Source organism: Coloeus monedula (assembly GCF_965178545.1).
Source record: "Coloeus monedula genome assembly, chromosome: 14".
Lineage (NCBI taxonomy): Eukaryota > Metazoa > Chordata > Aves > Passeriformes > Corvidae > Coloeus > Coloeus monedula.
In genome coordinates, this window is record NC_138794.1 from 2703286 (window position 1) to 2727364 (window position 24079).

The following is a 24079-nucleotide window of genomic DNA, read 5'->3' on the forward strand; positions in this document are numbered from 1 at the left end:
AGGAAAAATTCCTTACTACCAAAACTAATCAAGGATGGGGGTATATGTAGTGACACGGTCCTATGAAATGAGTATGAGGGGCCTACTGCCCTCCCTAAATGATGTATCCACAGGAATTTTTCTTTCCAACCCATTCCTCTCATCCACATTTACCCTGCCAAATAACTTTATTACTAGAGTTTACAATGAAAGCTAACAGGACATGACACTATTCCTATCATGATTTTATTGGTAAAAATAGGGAAGTTGAAATGATTCTATGTCCCTGACAGATAACAGATTTTTTTTAATCTTGTCCAATTTATTTATTTTTTATTTAATGCATCTATCCATGCAAATAAAGCTAGTAAGAACAGCTTCAAAAATGAGAACATGTTCCTTCTTTTGTTTTATGCTTAATAATCTTAGCAGAGGAAAATGCTACAACCTCTATAAATATTGTGAGTTCCTAGGAACTGCTTTATTAAAATATTGTATACGGATTAGAGACAGATTTAAATGTTTACTGTTTTAGGAAAGGTTTCCTATTACTATTTTGTCCTTGGTCTTTCAGAAAGTTCTTCATTCCTAGTATTGCAATGTCTAAGTAAACAACAGTTACTTCATATGGTGAGGCAACTTAAGACAAACAATCTCAATACATACAAACACTTCTTTATGCACGTTTTCTAACTAACAGAAGTTATATACTGTGTTTATTTAGGGATATGCATTACTAATGCAATTTCAAGTATTCTGATTACACCAATTTCAGTGACACCTATTCTTTCCAACTACAGCCAGAAACTACTCTAAATTAAAGCAAGCACTACCACTACCAACTGGTTTTGGATAATTACAAAGTGGTAACTGAGGTGAATGTGAGCACCACAACTGGACTTGATGGAGGGTCCTTTTCCCTTCCTGCAACTGATGTTACAGACTCAAAGTCTTATTCATTTAATTCCAGTGCATTCAATTTTAGTAATGTCAGCTACTTCCCCGCAGGGCTATAACCATGTAACTTTTCCTAGAGTTCCCTGTTCATCAATGCCAAATGTTGCTCCACAATCATCTGCCAAGTAAGACTGGCAAGCAGACAAGTGAGATTGTTTTTCACCTTTTCCACTCAGAAGAAATAATGGAACTTATTAAGACAGATAGAATGGGTTTGTTGCTACCTGTTACAACCTATAGGCATAAACCACCCATTTCCGACTCCAGTTGGTGAGGATCTGTAGAAGGCTGATCATAAAGCAATGTTTATGTACTCTGTCAAACTTCAGTCTCAGCAAGTACGTGGCTTTAGGAACCATCTGGTCCACGTTAAGAGTCAGGAGCAGATTTCTGTGTCACAGAGAAACCTGGTTTTAAAAATCTTTTTCCAAAATGGGACTCTGGAAAACCTGTATGTGCCAGCAACCATGAAGTCAGAGACCCTGAGAGCCTTGAAGCTGTCCACAGGGTAGGCTAAGCCACACACCCAGGAGGCTCCAACTCTGATGCAGCATGCTTAGCTTTGAAAAAAGAAAAAAGTCATCAAACTGCACTTCCATGGAACGGTTTGAGCCTGACAAGTGCATTTTCCAGTGGAACACTTTTTCGTCAGAAAGTTGCTGTCTAGCTTATAAAAGAAACCTATACTAAAGTCTGAATGCTACTTCTTTGAGACAGAGGGAGTGTTCTTAAATTGTGCATATTTGAAAAGTGACTTTGAAAATAATTCATTTTAAATTCATTGGTATTTATGAGGTGATCAGACACTATAGCAATAAATCTCCATAAATAAATAAAGTATTTGAGGCAATAATAAATAATTTGCCTCATGTAAAATCATGGAAACTATCAATCAAATTGTAAAGGCTCTATCATTGTACTTACTTTAAACAGTTACCCACTTTGTGTTAAATAGAGCGTATTTTCCTGCTGATATTATAAGCCATGAATAAAGTGTTTTATATTCTCATAAAACTGTTTTCCTGAACAGCACTACAAACAGAATTCAGTTTTAAAATCTGATTTGTAATAAAAAAATAAGCAAAAGCATGTCTATATACCCTCAAAGCACCTACAGCACCTTCCTTTCACTCCAAAGCCCAGAGAAGGAAGAGAAACTCTCAGAACAAAGCTGTTACCATTGCATTTAGGGAAAAAAAAAAAAAAAAGACAAGTCCTTCATTTTATTTTAGAGTCACTTAATGAACTTCTAAAGCATAAAAGGATTTCTGTAATGGTATGGTGCTGAGAGACTGGATGGCTGATGCCCAGAGTTTCATCAAAGATGTCCAAAGTAAACAAGATATTAGGTCTTTGATTAATGACACGCAACTAGAAATTCAGTAGTAAAGTGAATTGAATTATCAAAAGGCATTAGACATGAGTCATCAACTAGAAAAATCTTGGAACAGCAGAGAGAAAAAGGTTCATCTGGAAATTCTGATAACTAACACTTGAGAGTGATAGGCATGCATAGATATTGACAGCACCTGCGTGCACCTAACTAGAAGATATTCTTCTTCAGAAACAGCCACAGGGGCCCTACACCTCATTACGAAATAAAGCCTTGTCTGTCCTTTCCCAGCGTGCAGGGAATGAGCCCGGGCAGAACCGCAGCACCGGCTCCTTGAGATGGACGCGCGCGGTCCTGTCCCGGCCAGCGCGGTGATGCAGCACAGCCTCCGGCTGTCACACACTCTCAAATAAAAGGTCCCCTTTCTCCACGGGGCAACACTGATGTCACCCACGGAAAGGACCGACTGGGTCTGTCCCTCCCGTGCTTCCAGAGCCCTGTCTCAGCAGGGACGCGTGGCTGCCCGGCTCCCCCGACCCGCAGCCATCACCCAGGCACTACGGGTGGATTGGCGGAGCGGCCACACGGAGGTAAAATAAAGAGAACCAAATCACGCTAAGCTTGGCAGAGTCTTCTTATCAGCTATAACCAGGCAGCGAGGGTACGTGGCAGCCAGGGAAGTGAGGGAGCTGTTCAAAAGCCCTGTGTGAAGCCGGCAGCAGCGAACAGCCAGCCCGGGAATGGAAGGGACACCTCCGGCATCGGGACTGTCCTCTCGGGGTCCCGGCAGAGGCACGGCCGGAGCCCCGTGCTGCAGCCACCCGGGGGGGAGAGCGAATTCTGCACATCTCCGCTCTGCCCTGCCTGTGACCCCTCGAGGAAACTGCAGCCCTCTCCGGAAGAAAGCATTGCCCATCAGCAACTCCCATGGGAGGAAGAGTTTCTGGCACTGCTGTGAGCGAGGCTTCAGGCAGAAATTTTGTCAGCAGCACTGCCATGCACCGGCCAACGCTGGCGTAATCCGCGCTGAATCAAACCCAAAGCACGGGTCTCAAATAAATTAGACAGAGACCAGACAGAGTGGGCAGAGAACAGCTGAGAGAGCAAGAGAAACAGCTGATCATCAGTTAGAGCTGAGCTGAGATGCAGGGATACTGGGAAGGGGTTCTCATTGCTCCCTCAACTCAATTGTCCTCTCCCTAGGAAAATACACAGGGATTCCTCCTTGCAAGAGAATGTTTCATGAAAAGCTTCTATTAACTATTTGGCTGCAGTGGTTAGCATATGTTTAACATAATGTAGGGACCCAGTTTTCTGGCAGAAAAATACAATTTAAAGCAATATCATCAGCCAATGGTTATTTTTAGAGAAGCCTTTGCCTATTTTTCTTCTTACGTGGGTAACTCTGGTAGCTGCTAAAACTGTACTCAGAACTATTTACTGATCATTTCCACATAAAATTGGAGTGATGCTTCCACACTTGCACTGGGGACTTAAAAAGAACGACAAACGGGAGGCTGGTCTTAAAAATGTGCTTGTCTGAGTCCAACCAATGTAATAAGAAATAGTAGTTAAGGCTCCAGAATGTGAAGATGAATAGCTTTTACTAGTAGGTTTCAAGAGAGACAAAATCAGATTGATACCTTTTGCTGTAAACCAGCTTTATGTACCTACCTAAACCTCTCAGTGTCTCAGAGTAAATACTAAAGGCACAGAGTGGCTCTGCTCTGCTGACTCCACTGGAGTTTTACTCAGCTTTCCCACAGAATCAAGAACTTCCACCACTGGACAGAATCCAAACTTTAGTGGACACAGCCATGAGCAGCCTGATTTAAGTTCACCATGCTCTGGAGTAGAGGTTGGACGATATGGCCTTCCAAGATCCCTCCTCACTTAAATGACAGAAGCCAAGTATGCATAAATTAGAGGTCAGTATCTAAAGCAGCTCCTTTAACTGCACTGGCACCTACCCCCTCCTCCAAGGAGCAGTGAGCAAAGCAGAACTGGGAAGGGAAGATCTGGTTCCTAGTGGGATGCAGCAGTAACAGCTACAGCACATGACAGGCAGCAACCCTGACACAGCACTGAGCATCAAGGCCCAAGGAAGAAGCCTGGCTGTGCTCTGAACTCACCACTCTCAGCAAATACACCCACAGACTGCAAAACTTAACTGTGCGTTGGACAGAGCCAAAAACACAGACACAGGTCTGCATTTAGCATGCATAAGGCTCATTTCCAGGTATCTCAAATAGTTTAAACAGGGGCTTATTTTCTGTTGTTTAGCTAAATATTATAAACATGGGATGTTTTTATCACTGTGCCCCTTTTAACCATTCAGTGAAGATCATTAAGAGAACCCTTGGAACTATTTATTTCAATCGTATAAAAGGAAAACCTACAAAACTATGCTAAACTCTGGAACAAACAAAATTTAGTTTCTATTATACTATAAAGAATAAGCAGGCACTTTTAAGCAAAATGTATTTTTTACATACAAAGGATTCCATCTGATGAACTCGTTTTTACACTGCAATAAGCAAGCCTGTGCCATGCAGAGAGCCTAATATGATAACTATTTCTCACTCTGACAGTAAGGATACTGCTGTCCCAGAATCCTGGCTCAGTTCAACTAAAAAAATAACACGCTGAGCAGCTCTACGGGTATCTTTGGCTCTGGCCTACGTGCAAGTCAAGAGTTCAAAATGACATGCAAGTTTCCTGCAGCAGCACTGAACACTTTTCTAACCCTAACCTCCATCACACTGTGACAGCTAAATACAGCAATCCAACAACAGCATTTGACATTAAGAGAATTCTTCCACACTTGCTCTAAAAATCCAACCCTGTTTTTTGCAGGGACACGCTCATCTAACCTGACAGCCAGGCATTGTTCTCATTCATAGCCAGGGACAGACGCATTTCTGGCATGTATTCCTTTCATTGTTCCACTTGAGAATGTCAATGGGTCCAGCTCAAAACCCATCTACATGGCTGTATAAGACATGTAAAGTACCAGTATGTCACCACAAGGAACTATCTGCCAGGCCAGACAAGTGCAGCGGGTAAACAGGAAGGATCCATCAGGTATTTTCTTAAAACAAACACACACAAAAAACCCCAACCAAACTAGAAAGATATATTCAGAGGACAAGAACTCTTTTCTATTTGGCAGCACTAAACAAAGTCCCATGGGAAATGGATGTAACTGTGGGCTAAGGCAATGCTTAGCTGTCCAGATGTCACTTGCAACGGGAACAGGGAGAGATCATTTCACACCTCCAGGTCTACTTCCCACACTCACCATGTACCCACTAACAGTTATTGAGGAGGCAAACCTCTAACAGTTTCCCAAAGGAAAGCACACAGGGAACTCAGGATTTCTGCCAGCCCGTGCCCAAGCTAAGCAGCAACACAAGGGCTGGTGTGGGGCACACTGGCCAGAAAAGCCCAAGGCCAGCCAGCCCCTCGTTGAGGCTTCCCAGGACGCTGCAGGTTGTGCTGGTGCCACCCACCATCCCCACTGTGGAGGACACCCAATACTCTAGGCAGTCTCCTATACCTGACACTTGCATCAATACTGTCAGAGAATGCCCTCAGGTGTTAAGCAATGCTATTAATTTGTGTATTAAGTGCTCTCCCTTAGGCTACTGAAGATTTATTCTAGGTAAGTTATCAGTATTTCTCCTCCTCCCTTCACTACATGCTATTCTAGCCTTTGTCTCTCTCCTTGCTGGGACAGTGACTCTATATTTTCAAAAGGCCAGTTACCTGCACATCTATCATAAGGAAACAGGAAAACCCCATTGATACAGATCCCACTGTTTTAGTTCAACTCATCCCTAGCAGACACTAATTTATTCTGTACACAGGGAAGAGAAAAAGATGGAATATTAGTGGGAAAAACAAAGAAGAAAAGAGACAGGAAAATAATGTTCCTGAAAGGAAACGAATTTTAGTTTGAAACCTCAGCTGAACATCACTGGATATTCTGATGTCCTCTAGCAAAACATGAGAGAGAGAGAAGCTTGAAAAAGAGGATGAAAATGATTAAGACCGTAGACAAAAGAACTGTGGCTTTCATTTGGTATTTCTGAGGCTATAATGGTCATGAATCATTTCATAAAATGAGAAGTAGAAAGGAAAACAACAGATTCTCCAGCAAGTCAACACTGAAAATATTTTTCCAGATAAAAGCTAGACCTCCTTCATACTTCAGTGAAGATCTGTAAGCAAAACCAGAAGGCAGAGGTTTTAATTTAACAGGCTACATTTTACATCCCAAGGTACCTTCCAAAGAAGAGCCCAACTTTCCTCAAGTGTCACGAAAAACCAAATGGTTGTCCTCACACCTCTATCTGCACACCAGCCTTAGCAGCATGAATGAGGCTGTTCAGTAGGTCTGAAATCCTTTTTAAAATATTAAATAAGTACAACCAGGTGGGAAAGTCAGAATGGATGAGAAAACAATCAAAAGAGAAATGTAAGATCAAAAAGCTACAAATATATTTCCCAGCACATTGCAATGGTTAATCAGAAACAACCCAGGCCACAATTGCTCCGTTCTACAAAAATATTTACTGAGTCTGGGGAGCAAGACCAAAGTGACAGACATGCCTGTATATCCTCTTCATGTTTAGGGTTCATTAGGGAGATGAAGAAGAAGGATGAGATGGGAGTCAATCTCACTGCAACACAAAAAAGTTAATGATTCATTTCTTACTATTTTTGTATGTGCACATTCAAAGATCTCAAGGTCCTAAAGTTCTTTTTAAGTAGAGATGGCCTCCTATTACCCAGTGTCTATCACATTTCTACCAAGAGGAAGTTTTCCTAGTTATCCACACAGCTAAATATTTGGGGTCTTTCACATTGGGTAACACTGTTCTAACAAACACAGGTTAGAACAGTTGCTCAGTCCGTGAACATATTGAAAGTCACCCTTGTCAAAATGTATTGAAGTTTATACAGTAAACCTTAAGTTTGCAGGATGGAAGATGAATGACAAAGACTGTCCTAAGTGAGCAGCAATGCTGAGCAACACACCACAGGAAAGGAAAATAAGCATACAGGGAAACAGAAGCTGCAGTCTTATTTGATAAGGATGACTGTAAGTGAAGCTGACAGATGGACTGTTCCTGCCAAGCTCTAACCCAGACATCCTCCCTTTGCTCCCACGTCAACTGAGAGCAGCCCTCTGCTAACTTCAAGTCTGCATCCTCAAGCCCAGCACAGCCCCAAAGGCTCTGACACCACTGTGTGAAGCTGCACACAGAGCAGAAGCTTATCCAGTGACAAGGCAAACAGACCCAGATGACATCGAATCTGGTGAACAACTTGTGGAACCACCACTGAACAAAAAATGTGTCCTGTGCTGGCTAACAACAGGGGAGAAGTCTACTTTTATAAATCTTAAATAGGCTGTTGACTGAGGGAAGTGCAGCTATGCCTAGCCAGAGTTTCTTCTGTCTCCTTGAAGCAATTCTGTCAGGAAACCTGCACTGGAAACTGAAAATTACTGCACTCTTCTCCAACAAGACACACTTTCTGCAGGTGCTGTTCTTCCCCCGACCCTTTATGCCTCCAGTTTCTGAAGACAGTACACCCCTATCAATAAAAGTTCAATTAAACACTAAGAAACAGATGAGAAAGTCTCCAGAAAGACACCACCACACGTAAGAGTAGACAACTGCATAACAAATCCACAAAAGGAAACGATTACCTGGAGCACAAAGAAAGAGACAAAGTACAATCCACAACATCTCTTGTGTTCTGAGTTCTGAGTGGGATTAATCTGTTTGTAACCTGCCAAGCAATTAAGTCACAGCAACAATGAGCCTTAAAGGACCCCTCAGGATGTAGGACAGTAAGGTACCTTCCTGTGATGGGGCACAAAGTGACAATACTGATGTGAAATACACGAAAGCCACCACAGGCCAGCTGTGACTGGTCCTGCAGCATCTGGGGCAGTGTATCAGCCAGCCTGATACAGCCAAGAGCTATGCAGACAACAATGAATAAATAGATACATGAGGGGAAGAAAGGAAAATAATTACATCCAGTCTTGCCTTCCTGATCTTCAACATGTCACCTTGGCACAGTGGTGCTGGGTCACAGGAAACCTGCTTCATCTTAGTCTCACCAGCCGATTTTACAACACTTCCAAAACAATCTTGTTCCATACAGTACATCATGAATGCTGCTACACTGTTTATTGTACCCCTTTTCATCTGTTTTCTCTATTTATGACCTACTACCATCAAATGGCAAGAAAGTATTTATCTAATGTATTTTCAGAGAGGCACGTGGTGCTTCAAAACCATTTGTGTCCCGCTACCATATAATATGAGAAAGGATCACAGAGAGGAAGACTGGCTAAGCTGTTGGTAACAGAATCACGTGTGCCTGAGAGCCTCCCCAGTGAAAGGGAGGCTACAACAGTATTCACCAAGAGTTTCAACCACAGGTTTCACTGGCATGGCCAAAGTGAATGAAGTCCTAATTCTGCCCTACAAACTACAAAGGCCTAGAAGTCTATCCCCAAAACTGATAAACCAGAATTCTGATTAAGGCTGTGCCTTCTAAAGAGATGCTGTCCAAATGACACAATTTGAATATCTAAATGGAGACTACAAGGACTACGAAGCCCTGGAGATTATTTCCTTTTTACTGTTTTTCTTCTGCTCCATGAAGTCACACCTACATCAAATCACATCATACCAAAAGAGAGGAAACACATATATGAGACACAGTGCCAATATCTTGTGAGCTTATTTCACTCCAGAACTAGATTTCCAAGCACCATGTAATGCCAAAAGAACAGTACCACAACCATTGGCAAATACATTCAGAGAGGTGCAGAATAGTAACACTACATGTAGTTGCCAAAGACTTCAGGTTTCACACTAGGATGTGCTGGAACAAAAGTTCTTCATCCTCCATGTAAGCTTTGCCCCACAGGCACAGAGGACTGGAAGGAGTCCAGCCATGCCACCTGGAAGCCAGGTGAGTGCTCCAGCACATTGGGTATTACAGCAACCTGCATGTATTTTTAATTAAGTTTTTTATTTCCAAGTATTCAGGCTGCCTCCCGCTTGCAGAGTGACATTGACAAGGTGTGGCACCAGCAGCTGCCCAGAGGTGTTGAGGCCACAAGTGGCAAGAAAAATGTTTGGAGGTTTTTCAGTATAAACATATATTTACCAGTACAGAAAGTCTGCTTTTCTTCAGCAGGCTTTTAGTGGTAAATATTGGTTTAAAACAAAAACCAGAAGCCCTAATTATATAGTTGAACACTAGAATTAAGTTATAGATTTATGAGATTTATTCTATTGCAGGGAGCACTGATGCATAAAAGGGGTCAAGTTCAACCAAGTTTACTCAGGGAAGCTGTATCAGTAAACCTGTGGTCTTCATTTGAGATAACCAAAAGAAATTGGTCCAAAAAGCTCAATCCCCTGTTGAACACCTATAATCCAAGACCTTTACGAATCATTTTGGAGCCAACTATTTTGCTCTGCAATATTTGCTATAATTTCAACGTAATAAAAACAAAGAAATTAAATCATTCTTGCACAAATACATTTAATTAGTCTCCTAATTAGAAACATGTCAGAATTCAGCTATCTTGAAGAAATTTCAGTTCTTTCAAAATTTCTGCTATTTGGTAGGCAAATCATTGCTTTCTTTGGCCATTATACTGAGAAGAGACTGATAAACATGACAAACATTGCTTAAAATATTAACAACTGACTGCTACCCATTAGTGTTTGAAGTCATCTAGCATCATCAGAAAATGAGAAATCCTAACTAATCCTAAAATCTTTGAGTACGATACTTCTTGTATTCAGACAAGTACCAATCAAATCAGCAGTAAATTATTTTTTACTTTATATTGAAAGACATATGAATGGTTGCCTTCAAGTATGTATTGTTTAGAAAGAACTTCCCACTCATGGCCAATTTTTCATGGTTTATTTCTTACAGAAGCTGACACTGCATTCTTAGGTGCTTAAGGGGTAGCAGGATAATGGCTTGATGCCTTATAACTCAATACAGTAACATCTGTGATAAAGTTCTGGGAATCTGGACAAGTGTCTCACTAGCAGCTTATTATTTTAACTTGCTGAATCACAATGGATTCCAGCAACATTTCCATGACCAGAGAGTCTGGTTATGTTTTTTAATAATTACTGCCTTTATTCTGATTGCTTTCTGATCACTTAGAGACACCAGCACACAAATATACATTGCAACAGGCCAAACACAGATGGTATTAAAAGACTTCCCCTCTAATGCCTCCATAGCAGGATTGATTCAAACTACATAAGCAGCAAGGGTAAAGTCTTAAAATGAGAAGCTAAGAGGCTTCTCATTTGGAGGCTTCCAAATAATTTATAATTACTACAATTAAAACATACTTCTAAAATCACATTATACATTCGGACAGCTCACAGGCATAAACAATGAGGCAAAGGTCACACAGATGAAAGCAAACATCTCCTGCAGTCAACAGCTTGCAGTAAGAAATGTTAAGCAGGAGAAATCATGAGAATTGAAACAGATCTTGGGCTTCATTTTAACCTACAAGTCCAGAATTCACACAGACCAACCTCAATACTTTCAAATGCTAAAGACTTTCAATAGTCATTATAATCAAACACACAAAAAGAATAAGTGTAAAGGGTCTGCTCTAAAAATGTATCCCCGTGGGCCTTACAATCAGAGCAAGAGTTCATTTCAAAATGAAAAGAAAGTCTTAGTCAACTGCAATAACATGAAAATAAAGTTTCCCAGCATCTGTTATGACTTGTATTACAATTATCAGATTCCCAAATGCATTTGTACTGACGAACAAGTTAAAAAAAATACTATGTCTTCTTGTAAAATCATATTTTTAGTGTTTCAGTCCTCCAATTACAATGAATAATGTATATATGGTTCCTGTACATTCAAAATATGTTTTCCATCTGTCCTTCCAAAGAATTCGTTCCAACCTTGTCTGTTAAAATGACAATTCTTTTTATTCACATTGTACAGTACAGTACCGCACCTAAGAAAGTGCTCAAACTTCTAAACTGGAAATATCCAGCAGGATTCACCCAACAACTATCAAAATTACTGTCCTCCAAGCAATTTGGGAACTCTATACTCAGCCTAAAATCAGGGTTACAAAAAAAGATATAACAAGAAACTAAACTAATAATTTGTTTTGTCTTCATCTCAGTTCATCTGGCAAATTATTACATCCTTGTTAAGAATCTGCTTCCCAGGGGCACTCACTCTTATTTGTAATATTCAAAAAAACTAAGATACAGAATACCTAAAATTTATGTTGACATTACCTCTAGATTTGCAGATTACTAAGCAGACACGTAACTCATAGATAATAGACAATAAAAGGAAGAATTATTGCAAAGGACATAAAATATGGCAGACTTCTGTTAAACATAAGAATCAACTCAGAGAATTAAGTACTTACCCTAATCCATTTTAGATTCCAAAAATAATTAACACTTGAAATATCATTCCTGGATGCACTGTTATTACTGTCCAAAGAGCACAGGTTAGAGTGACAGTTATGTACACCAAAGAAATCTTATCCTCAGCTAAGGTGCCTCTAACTTCCACCAAGTCAGCACAGTGTGCTAGATGGCACACTCTGTGCCACTGAGCAAAAAAGGGTGTTTATCAGTTTGATATTAGCTCAGAGTTCTACAACAACACAGATTATTAAAACACCCTGAAGAATACAGGCACTTTCTAATAAAAGTTTTTCCTTATCGTCTTTTATTGCTTGCAATTAGTCCCTCAAACTCTGTACATCCTTCTCACCACCTAGACTGTCACATCTAGTTTGGATCTGCTCTGTCCAACTATTTACTTTGTGACAAAGTATAAGGAAATTAAATAAGAGAGTCTGATCCTACAAAATCAGACCCATGAAAAACAGTGCTGACAGCTTGCATCCATTTTTGCAGCATGCAGACCTAAAAACATAAACCTTTTTCAATCAGGCAAGCATTAAAAAAGCCAAGATTGTAAATCAAAATATAGGTTAAAAAGTACTGTAGAACTATGAGGAAATTAGCAAGAAATTAAAGCATATTGATCAAGGCCTCTAACAATAAAGTTCTAATAGCTCCTTTTTGAGGAAATGGGGGGGTAAGAAAGTAGCCTGCATCCCTTACAGAACCATAACTATTTTAATGCAATTTTTGTTACACAAAATTTTGTCCTCTGTCTGACAACAGAAAAAATCTGGCTATTGGCTGAAAAGGCACATTGGATCACCTGAGAAAGGAAACTTCTTTTTTTATTACTTTATTACAAACTTTTCACCTAGATTTTCAGCTGCACATGCATGCAATGCCTTTCAGCTGACTTCACAACTATTTTTGCATTGGAAAGGTGTTCCATTAGAATTGGGAAAAGTTTGCCTGACACAGATTTAGCTCGCCAAAAAACCTCTCTGCTAAGCATGTACCACAATGTTCCATAAGAAATTACACTCTTGTATGCTTGGGCTCACTCATACTAGTCCTAGATAGTTAGACCGTCTACTTGAGAGCAGAATGGACATCACAAAAGGTTCAAGGCGGAGAGGAAAGAGGACAGCTGATGGAAAGGGCATGCTGTGGGCTCCAGGCATCACCGTTATCCTGCTTTAGGCAAAGCAGAAGCGCGGGATGCGGGAGGAATGCACAAGCCCACAGCGTGCCTTTATCTAAGGCCTTCCTAGAAGATAAATCAGCAACCCCCGCGCTGCTGCGGCTCATCCTCACGAAGCATCGCCCACCCAGAGGAGAAGAACGGCTGCAGGTCGCAGAGGACCCAGCACCCGGTCCCGCGGGGGGGGCTGGCAGGGTGGCGGGGCTCCGAGCCCAGGCGCTACCCTGCAGTGCTGCAGGCGGCGTTCGGCGCCCCCAGCCCAAACCGCTCCTCGGTACGGGCAGCCCCAAGGGGGCTCGGGGAGCTCTCGCACCCCCAGAGCTCCAGGGGTTCTGGCTGTGGATGCACACACACTCACACCCGCAGGCAGATGTACACCGGCTGCCCGGCCCGCGCCGCGGCACCCCGGGAGGGGCCGGGGCCGGCCCCGCACCTACCCTTTGAGCGCGTCGTGCCCGCCGCCGTGCCCTCGCCTCTTGGCCCGGCTGGACCGGCTCTCCTTGGCGCTCACCCCCTCGGCGTGTCCGGCGGCGGCGGCGCCCGCCTGGGACGCCCACAGCACGGCAACTCCCAGGGCGATCCCCAGCAGCCGCCCCCGCCACATCGCGTCCCCCGAGCCCCCGGGCTGCGAGCGGCCGCTGCCTCCTCTCCGCCGCCGAAGACCGCCGGTCCCCGCCGCCCTGTCTCCGACCAGCCTCTCCAAGGCGAGCTGCGAGGGGAGAAATGAGGAGGAAAAGGAGTTAGGGACGGAGGAAAAGCGGCCGCGCCCCCCCCCCCGCGCCCCCCGCCGCCTGCCCCCGCGCCCCGGCGCCGTCGGCCCCCGGCCAGCCCGGCGCTATCGCGCCCGCGAGAGGCGGCGGCCGCGGGGGATGGCGAGGGGCTGCCCGGGGCCGCGCGGGCTCTGCCTCCCCTCCAGCAGCATCCGCGGGGGCTCCCGCACCCGCCGCGGACAGACCGCGGCCGCCGCCACCGCTCCCGAAGCCGCTCCGGGGCTGGAAGCGTTCCCCGGGGATGAACCCTCCCGGCTCCCCGAGCCGGGCACCGCTAGAGCCGCAGGGGCCGAAGCGCCGCGGGCAGGAGCCCCGCGCCCAGCCCGCCCGCCCTGGGAGAAGCCGCTGCGAGGGGCGCGCACCCGCTGGAGCCGCCGCCGCCGGCTGCCGTTCCCGCTGCTGTTCCAGCTGCGGCCGCTGCACCCACCGCTAATCCAGCTGCGGTTCCAGTGCACCCTCCCTCCTCCTCCTCCTTTTTCCCCTCCTCTCTCCCCCCCTCTCCTCTTCAAGTATCGCCCGCCCAACTCTTTCTCGCGAGAGAGAGGGGAATAAAAATGTTCCCCCCACCCCCGAGCCGCCAACCCGGGGGCTCCCGGCGCTGCCGGGGCGGCCTCTGGCCCGCCCCGCCGTGGGTCACCTGCGGCCGGCCCGGGGCTGGCGGGATGCTCGGCTCCCAGAGGCTCCCCGGGAGCCGCGGGTAGCGTGCGGTGCTGCCCGGGAGGACGCGGCGCTCCCGCTCCCTCCGCTTCGGAGGCGGCTGCGGCCAGGCAGCGCTGCCAGCTCGGGTTACCCCGCGGGTCCCCGGCTCACACGGCGGCAAAAGCATCAGCGCCTGGGGTAGCCTTAATGCTGAGCCAAGTGTGTCAGACAGGAGTGAGGGGGAACCGAAGGAAGTGCCCGCCTATGCCTCCGTCTAAAGGCATATAGATAGGTATGTGTAGAGGTATCTGTCTCCTAGAGGTGCAGCATTTTGCATCTATGGCTTATGAAAAATAACATAAAGGTATCTGTTTCCCTTATAAGGAAAAACAGCAACGATGGTGGCTTTACCGGAGAGGCTGCTGCAGAATGAATAATGCACTTTCTAGTAACTAACATGGCACAGACACCAAGGCACCGAGCTCTTCTGTACCTACTCCTAAATCTCCACAGCCAGCTCCAGAACAAATGCCTGCCTCATCCTTCTCAAGGAAAGGAAGCCCTGCAGTTTATATTTATGGTTTAAATCAAAAAGAGCAACTGCTACGAACACCTGAAAGGTAGAACGTTTTTATACTGAAATAACTGAGGAGGGAACACAACACAACACAGTTAACAGAGTTCAGACCCAGATTCTCTATCTGCTCCTATCAAGTAACTCTCTGAACCAGGATTATCCCATTTCAACAAACACAGGAAATACAAAACAAACAAAAAGCAAACCAGTTAGACTGAACGTAAATGATACTTATGGATTCTGCTGCTGCTCACATATAAATATTTTGGCAGAAACGTTGGATTCCTAATTTGCAGGTATTTCCCTTTTTTGTTAGTTTCAGGCAGGTACTGATGGTAAGTGGTTCTGTAGTATTGAATTGATGTTGCAAATGCTCAGCTGCACGATTTCATAAGCAAGCAGCTGCCCACACACAGCAGCTGTCAAACCACCACCCTGCCCAAAGATAAATGCATGGTGTATTCTGCCACTAATACAGTCTCAGGAAAAGAGGAAGTAGTGTGTAAGATTTCCTAGAACCAATCTCTGTTTATAGCTGAATTGTAGGTGACACAAGGTATGACAGATGCTATTTGAAATACGGAGTTTGAATCAGTTTACAATAGTTTATATACTACATATTTAAATATGCATTATCCTTCTAAACACACATAGAAGTATCTAAACTATGTACTCACCACAATAACAGCTTTCTAATCCTTTTGGCTGATTTTTATCATCAAGAAAAGTGCTAGATTCTGCAAATTACAAAACAGTCATTTGATTTTGACCATTTCAATGTCACTGTTTAACAGTTTACTGTTAAAACTTTCAGGTGCAATGTATAAGGTAAAAGGTAGATGTGAAATACTACGAGATACTGGCCCAAGAAAGAAGTCATGGAGTACACAGTATGCCACTTCAGTGTGTCTGAACAAGGCTCAGGACAGTAGCAGCCCACACTTTATACCACTGTTTTGTAACTTGTGCAAAATTAACAAATTAACTTCAATTCTGCAAGCAAAGTATTACTGATTTGCAGCTTGCACCACAGAAGTAGATGTTATGGGTTGTGATTAATGTGAAATGTTCATTTTCCTGTTACAATCTAGTTGAATAAACAGGAATTTTATTTTTCAAAGTTTTTCTTGTTTGTCTAACACACAAGTATACAAAGATAAGATTTTTTTTATGGCTATGCTGGTTGAAGAGACAATATAGCATTGTCTAAAGGATTTTGTATTTCTTTTGCAGTGTCAAATTAAAATTTGCTCAAACCCAAAAAGAAATGAAGAAAAGGTGGTAGTAATTATCCCTTCAATTAAGAAATTCAGGACACGCAGTACGTTGATATACAGTTCTCTTCCTTCACTATCCTCTATGCATACAGCAAAATCTAAACATTTACTTAGTGAATATAGAAGTTAAACTGAGCCACTGCAAAAATGTCATCAGATATTTACTAAATATGTTTATAATGTGAAGATAGAATTTACCAGTAAACAAAAGTGAGTTATGAAAGGAATTCTGGGTTGCTATTTACTCAAACATTCTTTTGGTTTCAACATTTTCTGTTTCAACTGCTTTAATTTTGTGGATGATCTACCAGAAAAATATCTAGTCTGTGTCACAGGCTAATGTGGTGACTTTCTCATATCTCCTAGCACATTTTATGATGTATTTTTTTGGTATCTTGCATGGTTGCAGAAATGGGGATTACACTATATGAAGTAATGTTACATGATATGTGGGCTGGAAGTTCATTAATCTGGTGAAATATGTAGCACATCATCAACTTCTGGTGTGTCATTTTAAAGAATATGCTTATACATTAGAAGTACTTACATTGTTGACAACTTTAAAATAGTGCCCACCTGGGTTCTCAAACCACTAGAAAAATACATTGTCATAAGCCAAGGACTTAAAACAACTTCTGCTCTCTGCTGCTGAACAGAGCTGCTAATAAGGGTCATCCACTCTTTCCCACAGCCACTTGAGTCTCTGCAAACATTTGGACTCTGAAGAACATCTAGACAAACAGATTTCTATATGGTCTCCAAAACACTTGTCAGCCACTTGAAGTTTCACTTAAGGGAAAAAAAAACAAGGCAACTAAGAAGCAATTCTGATGATCCAGTTGATCACCATTTCCTGTGACAAACAGAAAGATGAACTCTTAGATTAACCGAGATCCAGCAACTCAGTGATATTTGAGTTCCTTGATCAAACCATGCAATCAAACCCAAAAATAAAAGACACCAAGAACAAGACATATAAGATCATTGCAACATGCACAGTGGAATTTTCCATAACATATAAGCAACTATTTTTCCACAATGCTCATTCTTCCAGGTGATTTTGAGACTCTTGTAGCTGTATTTTGGAAGACATAGATGACATGGCTTGTGGTGGCAGGGCCCAGAATCAGGGCAGGTTAATTACAGGTAGATTGATTATAAGAGGGAATGATAGAAGAGACATAGACTACACTTTACAGCTGGGTATCACCTGGGAAACAATGACCCTAAATATTCAGCTATACACACACTTTAAATCAAGACCAGTACATTCCTCTAGTGAAAGACACGCTACTTGCTAACCATGCCTTGGTGCACCTCCCTGTGTTTATCAGCATCATGAACAGAAATCATTTTACACAGTGCCCAAATTATTAACATGTAACTGATCCTCAGAGACATACCTATTTGTCCTGCTATTTGGCTCCCATAAAAACACTGAACTGAAATTTTCAGTGCTGGTGATCTTCATGCTCAGCAGCAGAGGTGCAAAGTACTGGTCTCCCTCCTTGCTGGCCTTGGGCTGGCCAGTCCTCTTCATCTTACTCAAACACTCCTTCCTCTCCTCCTGAAGGATGGTGAGCAGAATTGTCATATTTCAGGCAAATTGTTGTGAACTGTTGCAAATAAAAAAATCTCACTGGAAGTACTGTGATATGCTGGGAGCTCATTTCATAAAGTGTTTCTTTATTTCAATTTGTATGAACTTTTGCAATAATTGCATTTTTTTAATCTGTAAATTTACTCTAACCCAAGTGAGCAAAAATAAGTATGTCCATCTTACATGTTTCTTTATTAAGAGGGCCTTTATTATGCCAATGAAAACAAATAGTGTGGGAAAGTTTTAGTGTGTGTATTTTTTTAAGTACATTACAAGCACAAACAGTAATTACATCCAGACAACCAATTAACTGGTTTAAATCTAAAAAAATAAAATAAAATAAATTAGGTAACTCGAAATAAAACAAGTATCCATTTTTCTTAATGCTGTTGGGTCAGACAAGCTGTGATAAGTAGCTATGGAGTTCATTAATGATAGATATGGGGACATATTTCACCCAAGACTTTAACTTCATTTTTACAAATGATTTTATTTGAAGTTTTCATCTGTCAGCAGAGTTTACAGTGATGGAGAAGGAAATCCAACCTACATAAGCATATAATTCCATAACTTGTGATACTGTGCAAAGTGTTGTAATATTTCTGTAATATAAGAAATATAAGAAGAAATAAAAGAAGTTCTTTCTTGGCTTAGACATTAGGGGCCTATGTGCTTCTGCAGAAATTACAATATTTTATCTCAGTTGTATCTGAAGTGAGCATAAACATATTACATTTTATTACATTCAGAGCACATCTCTCCTGTTTATGCCTCTATGAAATAGTTTTAGCACAGATCTCATCTTGTTCTAAACAAAATAGCACTTTTAATTTAAAAGAACAAGGCAAATTTTTGTATCACACCACCAAGAACCAGACATTTGTCCTCACTAAGATCTGCATGAAACAGATGTGCTTTCTCCTCTAAAACACATGGATTCCAGCGACAAAGAAAGTACAAGGAAACTCAAAAGAGGGCCTAATTCAGACATTCCCTTCTCGGTATTTTTTTAAGGAATGTTCTGTACCCCGTTCAAATGAGATCTAAAACTCGATCTCATTTTAAATCAATCCTTACCCAGTAAAGGTGAAACTTCTTGCACATCTCCATTTGCTGAAGGCAGCTTCCATTGTCAGAGTTATTCATGGGGGTCCTAAAGAAAAGAGAACTAAACCAGAAGAAATCCTATGACTTTCATTCTGTCTTCCAGGTAGGGGAAGCACCAACCTATTTTTGTAAGACTAGGGTTGAATAAAAATACAACTAAAATACAGTGGAATTTTATTTTTAATCCCAATCTAATATACCTACAGTGATGTATTTAATTCTATGTGTACTGCTAGAAAATCTAGTTTAACAATAGCAATTGCTTCTTTGATTTAAAAATAAGAATTTTAATCCACCCTTAGTGCAAGAAAAGGAAATATATATACTACTACTTTCTGTCAGCTAATAACCCTGTCAAATTTAATGGGAATTTTGCCAGAGTAACAGTTGCAAGCCAAGCTTCCTCAGTCTTACATTTGTCCCCAATGACCTCTTAAATCCCACCTGTAAACTCAGAAGCAAAGTGAAACAACTTTCATGGCTTAGCATAAAATACCAACTGATGGGTGAATTTCCAGGCTAGAACATTGAGCAAAATGGATATAGCTTTTTATCCAAATTAATACAGTCCAAGTGGGTGGAAATCAGTAACCAAGAGCCTCTTGTAACTCTGATTTATGCAGAACTCCCTACTGACTCCAACAAAGACAGCTGAATCAGGCCCTACATTCCTTCAAACACTGTCAGCAAGGGATTGGGTGTCTCTGCCTCTGTTTTCCATCCTAGTGCTCCTCTGGCTATGCGATGTCTCAGTTGATAGGGAGTTACCCCATGATGCAGTTGAAATAATAAAATAGGTAATAAGAGACCAGGGATTAGACTCTGAACCCACCACATTCCACAAGGCCCTTCCTTTGAGAAATAACACTATGAGAGCATTGCATACAGCTCTCATAGAACCAATGATGAGTTTAAATTGGAAGGGACTTGTGAAAGTCATTCAGACCAGTTCCCTGGTTAGAGCAGGACCAACCTAAGAATGGGCTGCTCAGGCTCTATCCAGGTGAGTTCTGAGTATTTCCAAGGATGGACACCCCACTTTTCTGGAGTAACCTACTCTGTGGTTTCACAACCCTTGCTGTGATAGATTTTTCTTAATACTTAGTAGGAATTTCCCTTCCTAGAATTTGTGCCTGCACTTCATCCTACCACTGCTCACCACCCACTAGAGTCAGGCTCTATCTCCTCTATACCCTGAAGACAGCAGGAAGATGCTCCCTCTAACCTGTGCTTCTTAAGTTTGGATGGACCCTTTGCTCAGAGAGCATTGCTTTAGCCCCTCACCATGTTGGTGTCCTCTGCCAGGCTTGTTCCAGGTGTCAGTGGCTTTTGGGTTTAGAGGTGAGTGTGGGTTTTTGTGCCAGGGTGCCCAGAGTTGGATACAGTACTGCAGGTGCAGGTTCTAAAGTACCAAAAGAGTAAAGAATGGCTTCCCTGCACAGCCTGGTTGCACTCCCAATTCACAGCCCCTGTGCAGTTGGCCGCCTCCGCCCCAAGAGCACCGCTGACTCACAGAGGACAGGGATGAGTCTCCGGCCACTGAAGAGCTCAGAACAGCTCTGATCTGCACTTTCCTTTATTCACTAACTTTCAAAAGGCTGACTTCATTTCCTCAGGTTTTCTAGATACCAGTAAACTGAGACAACCTCATCTGTGATTTCTTACTGGGTGTAAAATCACCTGGGGATTTCCCTCCCACTAGTATTAAAATTTACTTACTGAGGATCACTGGGGCGTTACTGTATCAGGTTCACAAGTTTCAGCAGCCAGCCTTCATTGCCTGCAAACGTCCATCAGATGCAAGGTCTTTATACACCACACTGGATAGAACATGATCCATTTATTAATACACACATCTTTAATATATTGCACTGTGCACTTCCAGTACAGTTACTTGGGTAAATTCAGCCTACAGATGTCAATAGGAAACTTCCTATTAACTTACAGAAGATTCTGTTTAATTTTTAGCCCCTTCTTATTTATGTATTGGCTCAACTCACAGCAAACTCATTGATTTGCAGTATATAAACGCTTTATAGCTGTATCTGTAAGACACAATCAGCTTGCCTTTCTTTATAAGGAAACAAGAAATAAAAATTGCAGTTAATTTTAAAATATATTAATTTTACAAATAACCAAATTAAGTAAAAGAAGCTATTTGAGGAGGAAGTTGCAATAGATTCCACATACTGTGGCTCAAAGTGGGAATGAGAAGGGACAGGAAGAAAACCGTATGTTTTTTTGGAGGTTTAAAACCCCTTTTTTCTCTCCTACAGAAAAAATTTAAATACAGGGATCGAGTTAAAATCTAGTACTTAGAATGAGAGTACTTAAAATGAGAGTAACTTTTACTAGTTTCTAGTACAAATTATTCAGATTATATTTAAATGAGGGAAGAAATTCCAACAATAAAAAAATCTTTTAAGCTTTTTTTAAAAAACAGAATTACTGCCTCTAGAACATCCCCAGTGGTTTACAAATTATCAACACCAGGTCCACCCAAAATTGCTATTACTGTGATGAATGGGGTAGAGCTCAGAAGAGATTGAGCTGCTACATTTCTTCTTTAAAGAGTCAGGTTTTGACACTTTACAAATTTGAAATAAAGATGTTGAACACTTTTTCTAGCTTTGTGAATTCCTTTCAATACCAAGAAAAATACCACACAACTTCAGACAAATAAGAACAGAGGTCGAACAGGCACAGAGTCAGCAGAGGAAATGTCATTTGAAACCCAAGAGGGAGAGCCAAGGAAAAATACTCATGGGCAGGAGATGCTTGGGAAAAAGGACATCTCTATCTATCTATCTATAGATATATGGATATATATTAAGGCTGACTTTTCCCACTCCTGTTCATCAGTAAAAGGAAGGAAGTGTAATTTTATGGCTGAAAAGTGGATGATGTAAATAAGGAGATTCATGGTGCCTTTTCAAGATAAGGAAATCTTTCACAGGCTCCAGTCTGGAGGCATTTTATGATAAACTATTGGGAAAACAGTTTCCCTGCACTGCAACGATCTGGAGAAGCTTCCTTTGACACTACAAGCCTAGTCCAAGCCCAAGATAATTTTTTCCTCTCCACTTATTTCAGTGGAGTCCAGAGCATGCCCTGACTTCAGTGTGGTGAATGCTATTCCATCAGTTAAGCTAAGCTAGAGCAGCAAAATTTCTGAAAAGAGCCTATGCCATGGATTTGAAAGCTTTATGGAGAAATGGAAACAATTCCTTCCATACAGTTGGCTACAAAGTCTTCAAAGTCTTTCCTCCTGTTCAAAGTATGCAACCCCCTGTATTCATTGGTCTGCACATGAGGCTCTTTACCTACTTGGAGTTTTGTTACAAACAATGAAACAAAAAGCCTGTGACGTCTTGCTGACTGAATATTCAGAGTCCTGCACAGTGAAAATACAAAGTGAAATTCCAGAAGTGTTCTGCAAACCAAGAAATAACTGTTTTTTTAATTTACTCAAACTTGTAAAAAATAAGTCTTCAGAATTCACATATGTATCATGCTCTAATACACACGTTCAAGAGTGTCAAATTCAGAGCTAAATGTCTTAAAAAAACAACTGTACCATTATATCAGTTCAGCAGATCACTGATATGCATGTGACAATAATAGTCATTCCCCATGGAATCCTGGTAAAAGTTTTTTCTTCTAGGGCAGCTCAGCATTTGAAACCTAACTAGAATTTTCTGTGTTATTTCTTTTTGTTTGGATTCCACCTTTTGCCCTATCACAAACTCCATTTTAAGGGTGGTGGATTTAGGCAACCCTGGTAGCGACTTATCCTGCTTTGACAGATTTGTTTCACAAGTTGTCCTTCCCCTTCCTGCAGTCAAAAACTGTATAATACCATTTTCAAGTAAAAAAATAAAGAGAAAGAATAAAGTTCAAACATTTTAAATAGAATATTATCAATTATGCCACTGGCTACACCCATAACATGGGAAATGTTGGTCCTGTGCTTAACCGAATCCCATGCTGGAGAGCTCTTCTAACACATTTGGAACTAAATCTGCTTAACTGTGATTGAAGGACCAGAGTAGAAAGAAAACCTGAGGAACTTCTTCCATTCATGAAGAATGCAGGTGGGATTTAGCCCAGGACAATGCTGCAGAGTACAACAGAGTGTTAATCTGCAAATCCCAGCTATAAACCCATCGGAATCTGCACTGCTCAGCCCCACTCCCGGGCTATCAGCAGACAGCTGTGTGTCAAGAACACCCTGGCTGACAGCTGCCAGGTGTGGAAGCTGCCGTTCTTCAGACGATCCACAAAATATCTTCCACAGTTGCCAGCACTTCTGCAAGAAAGCATTCAGCAGGCAGTGTGGTGATTTAATTTATAAGGTTGTTCATACTCCAGAAGCTCTCCAAAAGCCCAAGACTGGCCTATTGCAGTGTATGAACAGGACAGAAAGCAAGCTCCAGACAACTGGCCACTGCCTTTGACACCAGGTCTAGGCAAACTGCAGCAGCATAGGAAATATATACACTTGGACAGCAAGGCACAAACATGTGCAGCAAGTAGCCCAGCTCTTGGATGACTCCAAAACTTCATTTGCCATAACAGGATCTTGCAGCTTTGGATATGGCCACTTGCACATTCATTTTAAGACCTTTTTTTCCTTGTCAACAGTCTCATTCTTCTCAAACTACAAAGAGGGAAGAGAATAATTGTAAGGGTGGCAGAATATGTCTCATTATTAGGGATTTTAGCAAGTAGTTCCTATCAGTTGTATCAGAGATTTGTGAAGGTGACTGAGCACTGGAACAGTTTGTGCCATAGAGGTTGTGGAGTCTCCATCCTTGGAGATATTCCAAATCCTGGACAATTGGCTCTAGATGACCCTGCTTATTCAGTGCATGTGGGACCAGATGACCTCCAGAGCTCTCTGCCAACCCCAACCAGCCCATGATTCCGTGCTCTGACAAGTAGGGGTACCAGGATCCCACTGGAATCTATTCAATCACTTCCTCTTTGATACTTCTACTGGGGCACAGTGTTGCAATAGATTTTCTGTTTCAGAAACCTTCAGTCATTGAGTCTGAATTCATACTGGCCAATTTCCCTGTTCTCCTAAGCGCAAGAACCCAGCAGTCCTACTTTGACTCATGTGTTAAGCTCTTAAATAACTACATCTGCTCCTTGGAGGAAGGTACTGGA

The 24079-nt window shown here is 42.1% G+C and overlaps 1 protein-coding gene across 2 annotated transcripts in view; it reads right to left on the reverse strand.

The window, feature by feature from the left end:
* Nucleotides 1–13541, reverse strand: part of FBN1 (fibrillin 1) — a gene marked incomplete at its 5' end in the record, with an annotated part of 144034 nt that extends 130493 nt beyond the window's left edge. For both annotated transcript variants that reach the window (XM_082290967.1, XM_082290966.1), the window contains one exon: nt 13375–13541. In XM_082290967.1, coding sequence (XP_082147093.1) covers nt 13375–13541 — 167 coding nt within the window. The remainder of the gene's footprint in view (nt 1–13374) is intronic.
* Between the last annotated feature and the right edge of the window lie 10538 nt (nt 13542–24079).